The sequence below is a fragment of the Lepisosteus platostomus genome, chromosome 11, assembly GCF_059453375.1.
Source record: "Lepisosteus platostomus isolate fLepPlt1 chromosome 11, fLepPlt1.hap1, whole genome shotgun sequence".
Taxonomy (NCBI): domain Eukaryota; kingdom Metazoa; phylum Chordata; class Actinopteri; order Semionotiformes; family Lepisosteidae; genus Lepisosteus; species Lepisosteus platostomus.
In genome coordinates, this window is record NC_142621.1 from 3,304,756 (window position 1) to 3,322,294 (window position 17,539).

At 45.8% G+C, this 17,539-nt stretch overlaps 1 protein-coding gene across 1 annotated transcript; it reads right to left on the reverse strand.

Moving 5' to 3' along the window:
* Positions 1 to 10,004: 10,004 nt before the first annotated feature.
* On the reverse strand, positions 10,005 to 14,834 carry ptger4c (prostaglandin E receptor 4 (subtype EP4) c). Its single transcript, XM_088597882.1, has 2 exons — positions 13,449 to 14,834; positions 10,005 to 12,239 (listed from the first exon to the last, which is right to left on the reverse strand). The coding sequence occupies exons 1-2, from the start codon at positions 14,298 to 14,300 to the stop codon at positions 11,634 to 11,636; spliced, it is 1,458 nt and encodes a 485-aa protein (XP_088454008.1). The 5' UTR covers positions 14,301 to 14,834; the 3' UTR covers positions 10,005 to 11,633.
* Between the last annotated feature and the right edge of the window lie 2,705 nt (positions 14,835 to 17,539).

A 17,539-nucleotide genomic window follows, 5' to 3' on the forward strand; every position in this document is an offset into this window, starting at 1 on the left:
TTTTTATGGAATGTATCCACTCTTTCTGTTCACAGAGAGCCTATATTTAAAGACCTAATTCCGAAACCAAGCAATCTGCTTAACATACAGGACTGCTGTCATTAACCAGTGTCTGGGCCATGAGACTGGTAAGAGTGAAATTAAAAATATTTTACAGGGGTGTTCTCCAGTGGGCAGAACAGTGGTTAGCATAACTGTGGCTCTGCTTTTTCCTGTTTTCCTGGGGTGCTGTCAGTTCGGAGTTTGTATGTTCTCCCTTTGTTCACGTGGGTTTCCTCTGGGCATTCCCGTTTCCTCCCATAGCTGCTTGGAAAATTAGCCCTGCTGTGAGCATGTATGTGTTTGTGTTGGTGTGTGCCCTGCGATGGACTGGCATCCCATCCAAGGTGTATCCTGCCTTGCACCCGTTGCATGCTGGGATAGGCTCAGTTTCCCCCACGATCGTGCATGGAATAAAATGGTTAGATATGTGATGGATGTTTCTCCAGTGATTCGGCTGATAAAGGCCCCTGCTATGAACTCAGTGTTCAAGATTCTGTCATGTGACTATGACTGGGATTCCCCATTTGGTGATGTGCAATTGGCAGAGCATTATACAGCCAGGGTGACTCTGATTGGCTGCCAATGCCTGCAGCCTTGCAGTGACAGCACAGAGATATACACTGTTCCTCCAATCAGCACTCACTCTCCTGTCAGGCTGTATGGAGCTCCCAACATGTCAAAAAGCAGATGGTTCTGCAGGCAGGTGTACCTCGGTATCACCTCTCAGTCTCCTGAGCAGATAGAGGAGGTGTGGATTGGAGGACACAAATCATCAACGATTATAAATTGAGTTTGTGTGCAATCTACAACTCCTTTTATTTTAAAATATTTAAAACACGAATTCCATAGTTCTGAAATCCCTCTGGAGAAGTGGAATTGTTATACCAAAAACTGGGAAGCCCACGTTTTGCAAATAAAAACTAAATAAAATAATATTCTTCTTGGGAGAACAATCAATAATCGTAAGTAGCAGAAGCTACTGTGCAACCTAAAGAGGAAAATGGAAATGTTAGTCAATAATCACTCTAAATTTCATTCATTATTCATCTTTAAAGACCGGCTGACAGGAAAGTGCATTACTCTACAACACGTCCTGTTTTTTTAATTATATAGATTACAACACAAAGGACATGGCTAGCGGTGATGAGATTTATTTTAACAGGAATGAGGGAAATTGCGTATCATTGTGTATCAACTCCTGCTTGTTATTGCCTGATTTGTTTCAGCAATACGGCAGTTTGGCGTTGATTGTGATGAACCCGCCATGCAGCCTGTTCTTCCAGAGCAGTGAAGTTGCTCCACCGGAGCGACCTATTCCAGATGGGGGTGGTTGCAGTGGCCTGTTCCTGATCGAAAGCTGTTCCCCAGAGGGCGGGGGAGAGACTAGGAGCCGCACGTCCCAGTAAACTAAAGCTTTGTTCTCTTATCTCCACACCATCAAGTTTTGATTGGCTCCTTCTTTTGCTAAAATGCAAAGATAAGGCACCTGATGAATGCTTTCTGACCGCAAACAGAGGCCCAGTGTTGCACAGTGACAGACTCCCTTTATTGAGACATAATTTGCAGTGTTAAAATCTGATCGCTGTTTATACAGCAGAAAGCAACAGAGAGGGCTTTTTCTGAAAGGGGGCGCAGAGGGTTTGATTCTGATCTTTTTTAAAAGAAAACTTGTAAAAGTAACAATACCTTGGGTGGCAGGTGACTAAACATCTATTCTGAGCAGCTGGGGGGGCGTAAGTGAGTGTGGGAGAAGCTGCCTTTGTTCGCTTCTTCTTCAGAAGCCTGGAGAACGTGCCTGGCTGAATGTGCTCACTGTTACTGGGAAAAACAAGCCCCCAGTCTGCTTACTCCCCTGGCTCTGGACAACGGCACATGCAGTACCTTCTGTCAGGTAAATGCCCACGCTGCTATGCTCAGAAGACATCTGCGGTGGCTTCAAATTGGTCAAGGATCGATAACGGTTTGATCATTTTATACTGAACTTTCGAGATGATTTGTGACCGGATTTCAAAGCAGCTGTCTCCTCTCCGGGGGGAACATTTGTAGTTACTGAGGGTTTCTGGGAGGAGTATGGAGCCAGGAATGGCTGTTTGTAGGGAGAGAGGGATAAGGGATACAGTATCCAGCACTCTTCCAGCCTCTTCACTGTGCTTGCACGGCACAGAGTTTCAGTGTTACTGTTTCTCTTGAAAGGGTATGCTTTTGGATGCACAGCAGACAGCGAAAGACGACAATGACAGCGCCTGCCAGGGCTCTGTTCCAGGGGAACCCCTTGGCTCGACACCGCCCTCGCTCCAAACGGTGGGGTTTTCTCTGAAGAATTTCACAGACCGTGTAATGGAGAATTCAGTGTGCCTTATCATGAGCACGCATGCAGAATCTCTCTTGTGCGCGAGACATGAACACCTGCATAATGCACTGCAGGCACAGGGCAGGTGGCCACAGCACTCTTGGCTCTGAGGATGGCGGGATCATAAAGGAGCCCTTTCAGGGAGCTCTGCACTCCCACGCTCTGTTCCCAGAAAAGCCCGAACCTTCATGCGTATCGCACCCGCTTCCCCGTCAGGTTTAGTGGACGTGATCGTGGGTGAGAGGTGGAGAGGACTAGTGTCCACAGCTCCTGGCACGGCTCTTGGCCACACTCTTCTCCAGGCACCTCTGCAAGCAGAGATGCCTTGTCTCCAGCACTGACTACATGTTCCCTGAACGTGTTTCTAAGTTTTCCGCATATATTTTTGGATGCACGGCGCAATGTTTTTCATGGGTTATACTGCAACTATGGCAGTTGCAAATAAATATAAAAAACTGTATCACATCCCAGTGTGCAGAAAGATATGATTGTTTTACTAGGAATATGCATGTATAACAATATCTATTGAGCTAGCTGACTTTGCTGTTCACACGTGACTTTCAGATGCATGTTTGTAGATCCCAAATGAGAGGCATGTTTAACCCTCTCCTGCAGCAGCTAGGACCGAATCTCCTGAAGATGGAGGCCTGTGAAGGGACACTGTGTTTGCATCTGCATCACGGGCCAAGCTTCTGTGGTGAGTGAACCTGAGCTTTCAGCTCTTTCTCTCTCCCTCAGCCCTGCAGTGGTCCAAGCAGTCCGTGGGCCTCCCACGGATAACATGCAGCTACGCAGGGGTATGGATTACACCCATCTCAGCAGTTTTCCTTGGATAATTACAAACAGGCGCGCAGTAGCACAGATTCTGCAAAGAATGTCATTTTTGATTTTTGTGATCTCCGCTGTGTGGATTACAGCCTAAGAACGTTGGCTTAAGTCACATACTTTCTTCACTGTACGTATAAGCTGCTCCCTGATTAGCTAAACAGGAGTACAGGTTTGTAGGTGGACCTTATTAAGACTCACGTCACACAGCCTGGGACATCTGCAATCATCTATTCCTGCGTCAGTGATCCAACATCATCCCCTTCTGAAAACAAAGGGTCAAACAGATCAAGAAGAAAATCGACACTATGCATACAAGACAGGTGCTCAATAACTGTTTGACCTGACCTAGAAGAGATTTCTTTTATGCCAAACATGTTTTTTTCAAGACCCACTGCCGGTGTAGTTTAGAGATAAGAAAGGTCATGAACAAGGAGGCTATATTTTCCACTTGACTTGTTTGCTTGCTGGTTGCTAATTGATTGCTTGCTTGGAACAATACAGAGGTGCCTGCTACTCTCGCTTTTGAATCCACTTCCCTGAAGTTTCCGTTTGAATCCTCTGGTATTTGTTCCAGTGTCCAAGGCAGAAGTAATCCAATGTGATGACTTTGTCAATGCTTTTGATTATTTTGAATACTTTCATCAGGTCCTCTCAGAGTGCTCTTTGTTTAAGACAAAAGAGATTCTGCTGCTACTGTCTGTCACAGGAGGGCAAGCCTTTAAACCCAGGAATGTATTTGATCCCTCTTCCCTGGACTGAGTTTAGAACAGCAATATCTTTTTGTAACATGGTGACCAGAACTGTACATAACTTTGGAAAAGAGGTCTTACTAGTGCATTATGCAATTTTAACATCTCTTGATTTAAAATTTTACACTTGTAATTACATACCCTTAATATATTAATTGCAAAATTAATGCTTTCCCTAATTGCCTAAAGTTTGTAAATGATGTGCTAACTACTGGCTTCCAAACCCAAATTAACACAAATCCTACACAGCCCAATTTTCATTGAGGTAAGGATTTCTGAGTCTATTTGTAATCAGATTCCTAAAAACTAACCACAATTTGTTAGACAAGTTGGTCCTGCTCTGTCATGGCAGCACTGTGTGGTCTCGCTGCGGTCCTCTTGCAGACCTGATTCTTCCAGACTTGGGCTCGTGGGAGCGCGTGAACTGTTGTCTGGAGGACCTCATCAGCGTACAGTACCTCCGGGGCTGTCCTCAGTCTGCACAGCCCGTGTTCTTATCATAGTCAGGACCCTTTCATCACCCCCCTGACAACGCCGCACCACAGCATCCCCACACACGATGTCAGGACTGTCAAGAAAAACAGTGGCACTCGCTGGTGAGTAAAACACTCTCTCTGCTGCTGCCACATGGTCTTTGGCCCACAGAAGATGGTGAGTGTGCTTCAGTCATACAAGTGACAAGCGCTGGATTATAATTCTCATGCTGTAGCCACTATGAGCACTATAACCAAGTGAAAGGCTCTTTCACAGAGCTGGTTTCCTGGACTATTCTGCTGTTTGATGACGCAGAACATGTGTTGCTCTGGACAGAGCCTCTCACAGGCAGGTGATCTTCAGTCGTGCCGAAAGCAACCAGGCGATCGTAATCGTCATTATCGAAGAAGTGTGGTTGTATCATTTGCAACCATTCTTGTGATCATAAAAGTCAGGTCTTTTTGAAGGGCTGTTGTATTACTTCCTTAGCCACTGCTTTTGACCATTTTAAATCAGTTCAGGTCCCAAGCACTGAAGACCTGGAGTTCTACAGGAATCATATGACATGAGCTCAGTGTTCTGGTCTCACAAGGAACACTGCTAATCAAACAGTCAGTCCATGACTCTGCTCACTTTTGTAAAATGGAAGAAGATGTACTGTATGTGCCCACTAGGTGATTGAGGCACCACTTTGAGTAGACTGCTGTGATTTCATTATGCATATAAAGTAGTATGTTAAAATATATCCACCTTTAGAATATAATTTAATTCACCTAATCTCTACAATAATAATAGTGCAATATTTTGTCTTCCAGAGTGGACATGCATTACATTTTTCATCATTATAAAATAATAACCTTTGAGTTTAAGTAATTTTTTGTAAACAGTAAACCCTCAGTTTAACGGACTAAATCTACTGAAAAGGAAATTTTGTCTGTGAAATCGGAAATATCGGACTTTAACCACACTAACAGAGAAATGAACAAATAATAAAACGCGCTGAAAATAAACGCTACGTATTTTACAATATTATGCAATATTGTGTTTTGGGGGCTGAAAAAAAGTCATTCGTTATTTACCGGACATTCAACAATAACAGACATCCTTTCAGCCCTGTAAGTCCGTAAAAGCGAATGCACTCTGTCCTTTTCAAATCATCTAAATCTGGTTTCACAGCGCCCCCTGCTGACTCAAGCACTACACACTTGCAGGATCTGTGTCTTCTGCTTCATATCACGTCAGGTTAGTGTTGGAGCTCTACAATACTGAAATCGGAGAAGCAGAGCCACGTCAAAACAAAGGTACTGGTTTGAAAGAGAGATCAGAATCGAGAAACATTTTATTTTTATTAATACAGCAAAAACAATATCTTTAGGGGGTCATAGAGGTACTTCACAATACTGGACTGTAAAGCCAAAAAAAGGAAAGAGATATATGGGTATGTGGTTCATTTTTGACATACTCGAGTATGCCAGCAGTAAAAAGCGCTGCTAAGAATAAAAATAATGATAATACTATCACAATAATGATAGTACCAGCAAACGGAGGCACTACCCACCTGAACCACTTTAACTGGCTACTATTACACAGCTGTAGTGGCTTGAGAAACAGAGGAGGATTGTTATTAACACATGGACAAGTTAAGGTTTATTCCCTGCTGAAAGGAGACGAAAAGAAACACAACGTTTTGGCTGTACAGCCTTTTTCGGGTGAGTCTTTTCCGCACGGAATAAACCTTTACTTGTTCCTTTGTAGCCTACGCATGCTGACGCGGCTCCCTACTTAAATCATTAACACACGATGACAACAGAGTGTATAACTGCAATTCAACAAAAATAATAAAACGATGGTTAAAGAAACCCAAAGCACTGTATAGCAGGACACGTTGCAGAAGTAGGAATACATTTACATTAAAAGCTAAATTGAAGTTCGGTCTTTCCGCGACTTCTGGGGTGGGTGGGAAGACGTCAACAGTAGGCAACTCAAACGTTAAGGAAAGCATCACAAGCTACCGTAAATATGAGCGTGAATGGTTATTAACTAGGGCTGTGGGGGTCTGGAACAAGCGGTTGAAACCGATTTCTTTCAGGAAACGTCTGGATGAGACCCTCGGATCAACCAGCTAATAACTACAGTACCACACCCAGCTTAATAGGCTGAATGACCTTCTCTCCTTTGTAAACTACCCTATGCTATGATAATCCCCTTCAAATTGCAGGGTCACACTTAACCTACTCCAAGAATCTACTGTGCTACTGTATTTTGCTGTGGGGGCCCAATTTAAAAATGTAAAAACAGCCCATACCTGAGTACACTGCTTCAGACATGTTGTCAGAGATACCATGTGAATTCCAGAATGGCTGACAAGCCTCGGAGGGCAGTCTGTCTGCTGATCATTCCTGGAAAGCCAGGAGAGGCCTGGCGGGGGTCAGGTCCTGGGAGAGCCGCTGCTGTAGATCTCCAGATGGGGTCGCTGCTGAAGCTTGTTCAGCCTGCTGGAGTTCGGGTTCGTTCTTCTAGTAATGGAGACCGAGCTGGAGCGAACAGAATTATTTCCCGCCTTCCAAACCGAGCCAATTTGCATTTCACATGCCAGTATTTTAGAGTACATTAATATGAAGTATATTTGAGTTGCTGAGTAATTGCTGCTTGAATATCCAAATGTTCAGTACTCATTTAACTGTAATGAGTATTGCAATGCAAACTGAGATTGCTTCTGACCAGGACACTGGTATTAAAACCAAACGCAGGCTTTGCAGCTTGAGTCTTGTCATTTTAATTGAGAACACTGATATTGTGACTGTATTGTGGCCTAAAGAGAACAGAAGTTACAGACTCATGCAACTACAACAAACCTTAACAGACCCATAAGGCGGAGAGTCGGCCAAGAACAGAGAAAAGCAGAGGCAGGGGTCAGCAAACACTGGGTGGACAGTAAAGTGACCACAGAAGGACAGCGCCACCCGTCTAACTCCACAATTTTTGACAAATTCAAAATCCTGGGCACTTTTGTAGGGGATTTTAATACAATTTTGTAGCAATGGCAGCCTGAAAACTAACACCTAACCCCCAAAATTGACAACAAAATGCAAAACAAAATTCAAGTCCCTGAAGACGTATAATACAATCCTTAAAATCGCAATTGCATCTTGCAAAATTAAAGGGTTAGAATAAGGGTCTTTAAAAATAGACGTGAGGGTCTGTACATAAAGAGAATAAAACATCTGTTAACCTTTTTTCTTTTTTTTTAGAACATTTATTAGCATGGCTCAAGATGGGCTCACAGTGCCTTCTGCCAGCTCTGATATTGATGACCCAAATTACTTTTTTCTCACGATTATAGTGTCAGTCCACTTAAAAGCCGAATGCCTTCATATTGCAGTAGAAGCAGATCTAGTTTCAGGAGCACAAAATGACCAAGGTACAGACAGGCATGTTGTAGAAAGCCAGTTTCCAATTGACCTGACAAGCAATGTCACCGTGCACATAAATCAATGGTTTGGAAGCTATTTCAAGGTGATTTCCCTTGTGCATCTGTAGATGATTTGCTGATTTGCTGTCATTAACTTGAGAGGCTCAGTCCTGGCATCTTTCTAAGATTATTTTTCCTGCAGACTTCTGGTTGCTGCTTGTGTCCTTCGATCTGCTGCCATTGCCTCATCATTCACTACTGTGTACATATGGAACAGATAAATCTAAGAGCCTGTCACAGGTCTGCTATTTGGACTTCAAATTGGATTCATGAATACGTCTTGCAAATTGGCCTGGAGAGCTTTCCGTGTGGTGTTTGCATGTTATCTGTGATTTTGTGTGGGTTTGCTCTGAGTGAGTGGTAATTGATGTCCCTCCAGTAAGTTGCCATTTTGTGTGCGCCCTGCGATAGACTGTTGTCCTGTCCAGGCTGTGGTACTTCTTTGTCCTCAGATTATAGATGGACAAATAACCAACAGATGGAACTATGAGCAAAGCAATGACTGACGAAACACAGATGCGTGTGAGTGTCTAGAAAAGAATGATGCTGGTTGGGGAATTTGCGTTGTTTGATAATCTCTCTACTTCAGCATATGGCTACAACACAGAATGCTGCTTTCAAAACCAGTTGCTTTCTCTTGGAAAATAAATCTCTCCAGCTGTTTGGAAACATTTTCTGTATGAGCTTAAAATGTGGTTGTAATATGGTGTGGCACGTTGAAGCACAGTGGAATCTCCAGGGCTAGATGGAACTGTGACCCAGAAAGAGTGGGACCCTATTAACTGGAGAGCACAGCAGTGCCAGCCACAAACAGCCCTTCCTGTACAGACACATGTATCCTGTCTAGAAGCCCCAGCTGGCAGCTACCCTCACTCACACTCACCCATTAAAAGTTCTACTTTCTTGTTTTTATTGAATTCATCGCAATATGTAAAAATGCAATTCAAAATGACAGAAAGGTTGTGTGGACACAACCAGTCTCCTCCCTCTTTCGTTTGGAGGTGTGATGTACTGTAATTAGGGATTTTTGTTTCATGGAAGGCATCAAATTGTTTGCTTTTGCTACATTAAAGAAAGGCTACCTATTAATCAGAAGTATATATGAGTATCCCAGAGTTTCTAAACAAAATCTTTTGAAGTGCTGAACTGCTCAGTTGCTGGTGACTGCTGGTAAATCCAGAACCTTTTCAACCCATTTGTTGAAAGATGGAAATGAATCTGCTTGTGCGATGTGTTTTGGTAGTTTCTTGCAGCCCCCTGAGCTTGTCAGATAAAGACATTTGTCTTCTCAGATCCGCATGTTCTTGGCTGTTATTTCAATCCTCTCCCTTGGCTGACTATGCCCAACCCTCCTGGGTCCCTGAAGGGCCACTGAACATCTTTCCTTTCATAACCAGGGAAAGGATTGCTTTATTAAGCGGCTACTCAAGACAGTGCTCGCAATGTTCACATATTCATAGACGGTGCTTTGAACTGTAAGATAATTTATCGAACCCACCAGCATCTAGAGTACTGTTTTAAAAGTCTAATGTTTTTGGTCTCTGTTTCAGAGTACGACATTCAGGAGCAGTGAGACCCTCTAGGATCTTGGTGGGGCGATGGCCTGGGGAGTTCAGCTGGTGCAGAAGACAACACGTCCTCAGGCTCCAGCTGATGGCTCGTGCAGAATGAGCTGTGCACCTGCTCGTTGATGTACAGTATCGATTCCCCCCTTGTTTGCCTAATTGACACTGTGCCACAGACGGCTGCCGGGCAGATCCCTCAACGCGGCTTCGTCACCCCTGCAGCGGAAGCCGGTCCCCAGCTCGGAGACCGTCCGAGGTCACAGCCCTTTGCTCCCGCCAGACCCCGGCAGCAGACTGCCCGGCCTCCTCCCGGTAACAGACTGAGCTGGTCACCGCCCTGAGTCCACTGGAGCCCCTCTGCCACAGCCCAGCACTCTCTTCCATCAATTATTCACATTGGCAAAGCACGCGAGGAGCCTTCCCTGGAGCAGGTACTGAATAGAATGATTACTTATTTATGGACTCTATATATATTCCTCTCAGGGTAGCTCCAGCCTAAAAGCCAACATAATGCTGCCACACCTTCCCCAGCAGGGCCAGGCTCGGCAGCAGGTGTGATGCCTGGCTTTTCAGGGTCTTGTGGAAATCCACACCAGGAGTCAGGTCTGCACTTTTTCCACACTTCTTAACAATTTCAAATCCTGGTTTTAATTACAACTTAAAAATACATTCCAGCGGGGGGGGGGTTCTTCTTCTGGAACATGAAAAACATGAATCATTTTCATATCAAAAACATTATACAACCATTTACAGCGCAGAATGAGTTATTACAAATCATTCAGTATTTACACTCACGTACTTCCCAGCATGCAACACAGGCAAAGCAGACTTCGGTACTGCGTGATGTCTCGAGACAGATACCGCAGCTCACTCACTATAAAACTATCACTATAAAACTATCACTCTAGAATTAGGGTAAAGATCAGTCATTCTCTACAATAGGGAAAAGCACCCTGTGCTTTTATTTAAAAAAAAACTTTCTAAAGGGTTTGTTGAAATACATTTTCAAACTGTGTACTGTGTTAGTTTTATTTTCCTTTCCATTGTAGTTTTCAGGTTAAAAAATGTCTTTGTTCGCCGACATTTGCAGGACCTACAGAAAATGCATGTTTTCCTTTTACTGCAACCGGCATATAACTTGTAGAGCAGTATTCGTGTGCACCCATTATTGTACCTGGCTATGAATTGTTAAAAAAAATAAGGCGTATCCAGGTTCAGAGTGCATTAAACCTGAGGGCCTACAGGGCTTATTCTGCGTGCTGACCCTTCGTGCTGCTGAGCACTTTACAGACACGAGATCCTGCGTCGTCAGGACACTGTTTGTGGCCTCTTAGCAAATGTCAACCATAAATAACAAGTGCTTTTGTCACATGTACTATGAGCTCTTAGGGTAAAAACTGATACGGTATTACTTAATTGCTCCTCTTCGGCAGCTGAAGTGTAATGAACTGAAATTTAACTTGACACCACCTTCCGGTCTCACCCCCTACCGGCTTGCTTGCAAGAGCACAGCGGAAAACACTTTCTGCGTCTCAGGTTGCACTGACACCCAGAGGGTTTGCAATGCAATATTACAGTGCACTTGGAAAAGTCCTTACTCATCAGACCCTTCTGGCTGTAATGTTTACAGCAGGCACAAAACACTGCTTCAAAACTGCAGCATCACTTGATATTCCTGATAACCGGGTGCTGCTCCCGTTTCTGTATCGAACACCAGCATGGTGTCTTTGCCTTAACCTGAAACAGAACTGCTGTCGATTGTCATTGGATTGTCGCGTTTGAGGACGCGATGCAGGTCACGGAGCTCGGGCTCCGGGATGATGCTGTTCCTTCTTTTTGCCGCCATAAACGTAATTCTGTACGTGAGGAACTGCGTGGGGGGTTACAAACGCACCTGATTATATTAAACACCTGCGCTTGTAGGTCAGCATTGTGAGATTTGAAGGGCACTTTTTCTCAATACTTCTGTCGTCTTTATGAATACGCACCCCTCCGTTACAAACAGAGTAGTGGCTGATAACGCCAATAGTTTTTTTCTCCCCCTTTGGAGCTGGTAATCAGGAGCCCCGTAGAAGAGTTTATTCTTTCCTCGTCTAATTGCCAAAGAAATAGACTCGTGCTCGTGTACGTCGCCTTTTTAAAAGAAAACCCCACTAAATACACTTCTCGGAGGCGGACGAGTTGGGGGCGCTGAAGGTGCTGGTGACTATTTCGAACTGGCCGTCGCGAGATGACGGGGGGCGCGGGGGTTCCCGCAGGACGGCGCGCAGGATGGGCTTAGCCGGCGCCGGGTCCGAGCGGACAGTCCCGCCTCGCTCGCAATCCAGCGCGCCGCCCTGCTGGGCGCCGAACGGGTGAAACGCGGCTCGGGACGTGTCCAGGTCCCAGGTCTGCTGCGTAGCGAAGTCGGAGAAAGATTTAGTCCTGGCGTCGACCTGTGTCGGATAGCCTCGCCGCTCGTCCCGGGTGCGCAGGGACGCGTAGCTCGTGGAGACGCTGTTAACGTACGAGGGGGGCGTCTGCTGGCCGCTCATCCAGCCCTCTTTGCGGGCATGTCCTTCCCTGGCGATCCCCACCGTCCTCCGGAGTCTCTCGCACCCCTTGCTCAGCAGGTTTTTTCGGCACAAGATGTAGACCCAGGGGTCCAGGATGGGGTTGAAGGAAGCCAGCCGGATCGCCAGGAGGTCGCTGCGGTAGTCCGGCAATCCCCCGGCTAGGATGTGCGCAGGGCCGTAGAGTTGGTTTACGAAAATCCGCACCTGAGAAATAATGTTATACTTTGTTATGATGGTGATTACTGGTGAGGGGGCCTCTTGCGTTATAGGGCACTTTTCATCGCAAATGATCTCAAGGCGATTTATATGTGCGAAGGGACCGACTTCATCCGCCACTGGAGTGCACCCAGCCTGGGTGAGAGATGGCAGTCATTCTCTGTCTGCAGCCACACTGCACACTACACACAGGACACTACACACTGTACACTTCACACTACACACAGGACACTACACACTGTACACTACACACTGTACACTTCACACTACACACAGGACACTACACACTACACACAGGACACTACACACTGTACACTTCACACTACACACAGGACACTACACACTGTACACTGTACACTTCACACTACACACAGGACACTACACACTACACACAGGACACTACACACTGTACACTTCACACTACACACTGTACACTACACACTGTACACTTCACACTACACACAGGACACTTCACACTACACACTGTACACTGCACACTACACACTTCACACTACACACAGGACACTACACACTGCACACTACACACTGCACACTACACAATGCACACTACACTGGACACTAGACACTGTACACTTCACACTACACACTACACACTGGGCACTACACTCTACTACACTGTACACTACACCGGACACACTGGACACTACACTCTACACGCTGCACACAGCAGATCAGGGGGAGGAATCGGAAACTCCTTCACCCGTTGAATTAAGTGGAAACTTTAAGGTGGGCAGACTGTACAAGCCCTGAGCGAAGAGCCGCCTGTAACTTTTACACGAGGACGATAAATCCTACTTTCCACCTAAACATTCTCATGCTGTGTCGTTTTGTGACTGGAACAGCAATTTAAGTGCTGAAACGGCAGGCCCCAGTAACACATTAACACAACACGCTGTAATAACGCTGTTTTGTTGAGCTTCGTGTGTCTTTTGAACTGTTGAACATCTAATTCCAAGTGGTTTAAAATGTTAGGAGCCAATCGTCTGAGAAGTCGTACTGTTTGCGTCGCACTTCTCCGCTCTCTTTAACGGTGTCCCAGCCCCACGACACAATTCCACACCACATTACAATAAGAAGAAAAGGAAAACCGGTAAAAGATCGCAGTGGACAGTAACCGGACACACAATGATGGTTTACGCGTGGGACTCAGCCGTGTGCGAAGGGCGATTCACTCACCACCAGAGGGATGGAACAAACCAGGAACACGACGGTCATGAAAACGAGCAGCCAGAACATCTGGATTTCGGCAGCCGAGGTGACGGAGGGCAGTCCGGGAAACCGGCGCCTGGCTGCCTCCTTCCCCGGGCCCTCCGCCCTCACCAGCCGCGCTCGCTGGCTCATCCGCACCAGGGAGCCGCAGACGGCGACGTTACAGGCCACGGTCACCGCTATCAGGAGCAGCATGAAGCCCCCGTACACGAAGGAGTAAGAGGCGGCGAGGAGATCGCTGGCCCGCCAGTCCAGAAAGCACCAGGTGCCTGGGAAATGCCTAACGTGCTTCCCGAATCCGAAGCTCGGCAGGACGCACAGCACGACGTTGGCCAGGTAGATGGTCACCAGCGCCAGCCTGGCCACCGTCCTGTCCACGTAGTGCGAGTAGAAGTAAGCTTGGTTTATCGCCAGGTAGCGCTCCACGGACATGGCACAGAGTATGGACATCCCGGCGGAGCCGAAGAAAAGCATGGAAAACGAGAAGAAGTGGCACAGAAGTTCTCCGCCGTGCCACCTGTTCGTGACATAGGTGGCGATGACCACCGGGCTGGTGCAGCAGGTGCCCAGGAGGTCCGTGACGGCCATCCCGCAGACCAGGGTGTAGAAGGTGGTCTCCTTCTGCTCCTTCTTGGAGGTGCAGAGGACCACGATGGCGACGAGGTTCCCCAGAACGCCCACCGCGAACATGGACGCGGAGGTGATCACCGCCCTGGACTCCAGGCGCAGCGGGAGGGCGGAGGAGAGGTTAGAGGCAGCCGGAAAAACCGAGTCCCACTGCGTGGCGTTCATGGCGTGTGCCTTCGATGCGGGAACCATCCCCGGGAGACGCAGTTTAAAAGGCGGAGGAGCTAATCGCCTTTAAAGGCTGCGTCCCGTATTCGGACACTCGCATCTTATTACGACAGCACACGGACAACGGATCGATACTTTTGATCATCCCGTTTCCTCCCCCCGTTCAGAACAGCTGGAAAGACGGTGTAAAACAAAACCTCCTCTTTTTTTTGTTGCTGTTCAAGACGCTGCCAGTGTCGACCAAAGTTTCCAACACCAATGCTTGTGGGGTTTTTTTCCCCCTCCCTGCTCGTGTTAGATCTTCACAGATCCCCGACCTGCAATATTATACCGGCGTGCATGCAGTGGAGATGCTAGGATGTTGTCCTGCAGAAGTATCGTCACATTCTGGGTTTTCCTCTACCAACCCATCGGATGAGATCGGCGCTCTGTCCGTTCGCACACTTGGTGTTCGGCGTCTTGAACTACATGAGCGGCTTTTAAAGTCTTTTTCCGCTGCTTGTGCTGATGTCACCCTGGTGCCGCCTGACGCCACACACCTCCCAACCCGAAACGCTTGAGTAGTTCCTACGGTCGGAGAGTTGTGTGATACGAAGTAAGCTATTAGCTTGCGAGGTTGTTGTTATTGTTATTGATGTTCGATATATCATATTGGAAAATAACACGTATCGTTCATTTACTTCCTTTTACTCCACAGACAACTAACTTCACAAGATTTTATGCCATTTTGTTCTGCCAGTAATGCTTAGAGACTACCGAGCTCCTCCACGAATCACAACGTGTATAGTGTGCAGCATCGCAGGTCCTGCGTGAGTCAGGTCTGAGCTACACCGGTATGTGTGATTTTGTGAAAGTGTTCCGGTGCGTATTTGCCGTTTTAGACTAGGTGTTGATTCCAGCAAAGGAGATCTGTTACTCCGTTGGAAGGGTGAAACAGTGAAGGTTGCTTTAAAGGCACAGTCACATCACCTTTGTCGATCTACAAAGCTGCAGGCATGTAGGTTTGGCAAAATCATACTTCACATTTCTTATGATGAACGTGTAAAGAACGTAGATGACTATCCCCCACCTGAACATTGGCTGCAGCCGTGTGAAAGAAAAAGCTTGAAGAGAGAAGATTGCAGACCACCTCATCCTAGTCTTCAAACTCCTCAAAGGCGTCCACAAACTCAACCCAGCAAACATCTTCAGAATTTGTTTATGACACACGGACCAGAGGACAGAAGTGGGAACTAAAGTGGAGCAGGAGGCACTTCTTTACACAAAGAGTTGTGGGAGTACGATCTACTGCCCAGCCATGATGTTGAAACAGCTGGAGGAGATCCTCTGTTTGATAAGCTGGTTAAAAGGGGGTAGACAGCTGAAGTGAATGAGCTACAGCAAAATGACAAGGCTGCTTGTTCCCCACCCCCACAACCCTTTGTGTAAAAAGTGCCTCTTGTGAGATTTTTTAATTACACTTCCAATTGCCTGCTTGAGGTGTTTATAGTAACACCTGGTGAAGCACATCCAAGTCTTTTCTAACAAAGGGGAAGAATAGCTTTCAAACAGTCCTTTGCTTGAGAATCTCCCAGTCTTCTATTACTGAACTTGTGTTTTAGAAACATTGCCCTGAATGTACATTTCACATGGTTATGGCTACAGTGTGTGTTAAACAATGATCATGCTATTGGCCAAGCTTTAGATCGGAGTCAATCTTATATAGATTTGTACAATGCAGGGGTTTTAATGTTTAAGGTCCATGAAAAACTAATATTGCTATATATTTTCTATCATGGAACAGGTAATAGGTTTATTCCATGCTGAAAAAAAAAGAAGAAAGAAAACACAATGTTTAATCCGTGGAGCCTTCTTCAGGTGTTCCACGGCCGAAACGTTGTGTTTTCTTTCTTCTTTTTTTTTCAGCATGGAATAAACCTCTTACTTGTTCCTTTGCAGCCTACGCCTGCTGACGCAGCTCCCCACCTGAACTATTTTGTATCATACTTACCCTACACATGCCTTAGACACAAGTTATTGCACATATAAATATCTGTAGTAACCTGACCAAAAGCGTGCATTTAGCATGAGGTTCCTGCCAATCTGTTTTCCAGTGGGAAAAGCGCTTCATTTGTCAGACTCCTTTGATTTTTCCCATCATCAAATCCTTTTTAGAGTGGATTACAAGAAACAGTGTAGCTCAGGCTGCGAGGGAGGCATGCAGACATAACTGGCAGTGGTTACTGTCAGAAGGCTCGTACTTGTTTTGGCTGTTTGCAGACCATAATAAGGGCTACAAATGAGAAAAACCATTTGCCCCAGGTAGTTTAATTACTAGTTTTTAGCTAATTGAATTGGGTTTCATCCAGATATTTTTGTGAAAGAAGCCAGGGTATCTCCTTCAATAACATGGATGGGTGGCTTGTTCTGGACTTCCATAGTCCTTTATGTCCTTTATGAGCCTTCAATTCCCCATTTTAAATGCACTTTTAACCAGTCTAATGCTACAGTATATGTTTAAACATTTGGAACAAACATGGACAATTCAATACACTTATTTCCTAGATGCACAGGATTTACTAATTACTAGTTGCCCTGTTAAAAGTAGTTACATAGCCCTACTAAATACCTGTTGCCTAACTGTTTACCACTACTTCTTCAAAATATTACAGTGCTAACATGTGGAATGTCTGCCTGGTGCTCCATCCATATTTATGTTCTGTTGTGAATTGGGATCGGTTCTTCCCAGTATTTTGAGATCTGGAGTACTGCAAGTTCATTTTGGCAAGTTCCTCTACTATGCTTAAAGACTTGAGAGAAACTGTTTGTGTCAACAAATTCATCACTTTATTCACATCGCCACGTTGCCCTGCTCGCTTTACGTAATTGTAAATTCCCCTGTCAGCACACGTTACAAACCTCCATCAGTTTATTTCACGGCGTTGGCAGGCCCAGAATTTCTGCTGCCAAGAGCAGCACCTTTAGGGAAATGGTTATGGAGAAGAAATGATCCTACGGTATAAATACTCTCCCTCATTTCTGCGGAAGAATAGCCATCTTTTATCTGCTCCAGCTGTGGTGTCAATGCCACAATGTCAGAGACCTTCTTGGCTTTGGTTTCTGTCTGAGAGCACAATCCGTTGATTTTGAGGAACGCTGGTTCTAAGTGCCCTTCACCAGAGTTTGCACTTGTGTCCTCTACTGTGTGTTTCACTGCTCATTCTGGAGAAACCTGCTGGGTACACTTGAGGGATTTGGACATTTGTACTGGTTCCCCTCGTGAC

Coding starts and splice junctions, on each gene's coding strand:
- ptger4c (XM_088597882.1), bottom strand. CDS start 14,300: ATGGTTCCCGCATCGAAGGCACACGCCATGAACGCCACGCAGTGGGAC. Junction 12,240..13,448: donor TTTGTTCCATCCCTCTGGTG/GTGAGTGAATCG, acceptor ATTATTTCTCAG/GTGCGGATTTTCGTAAACCA.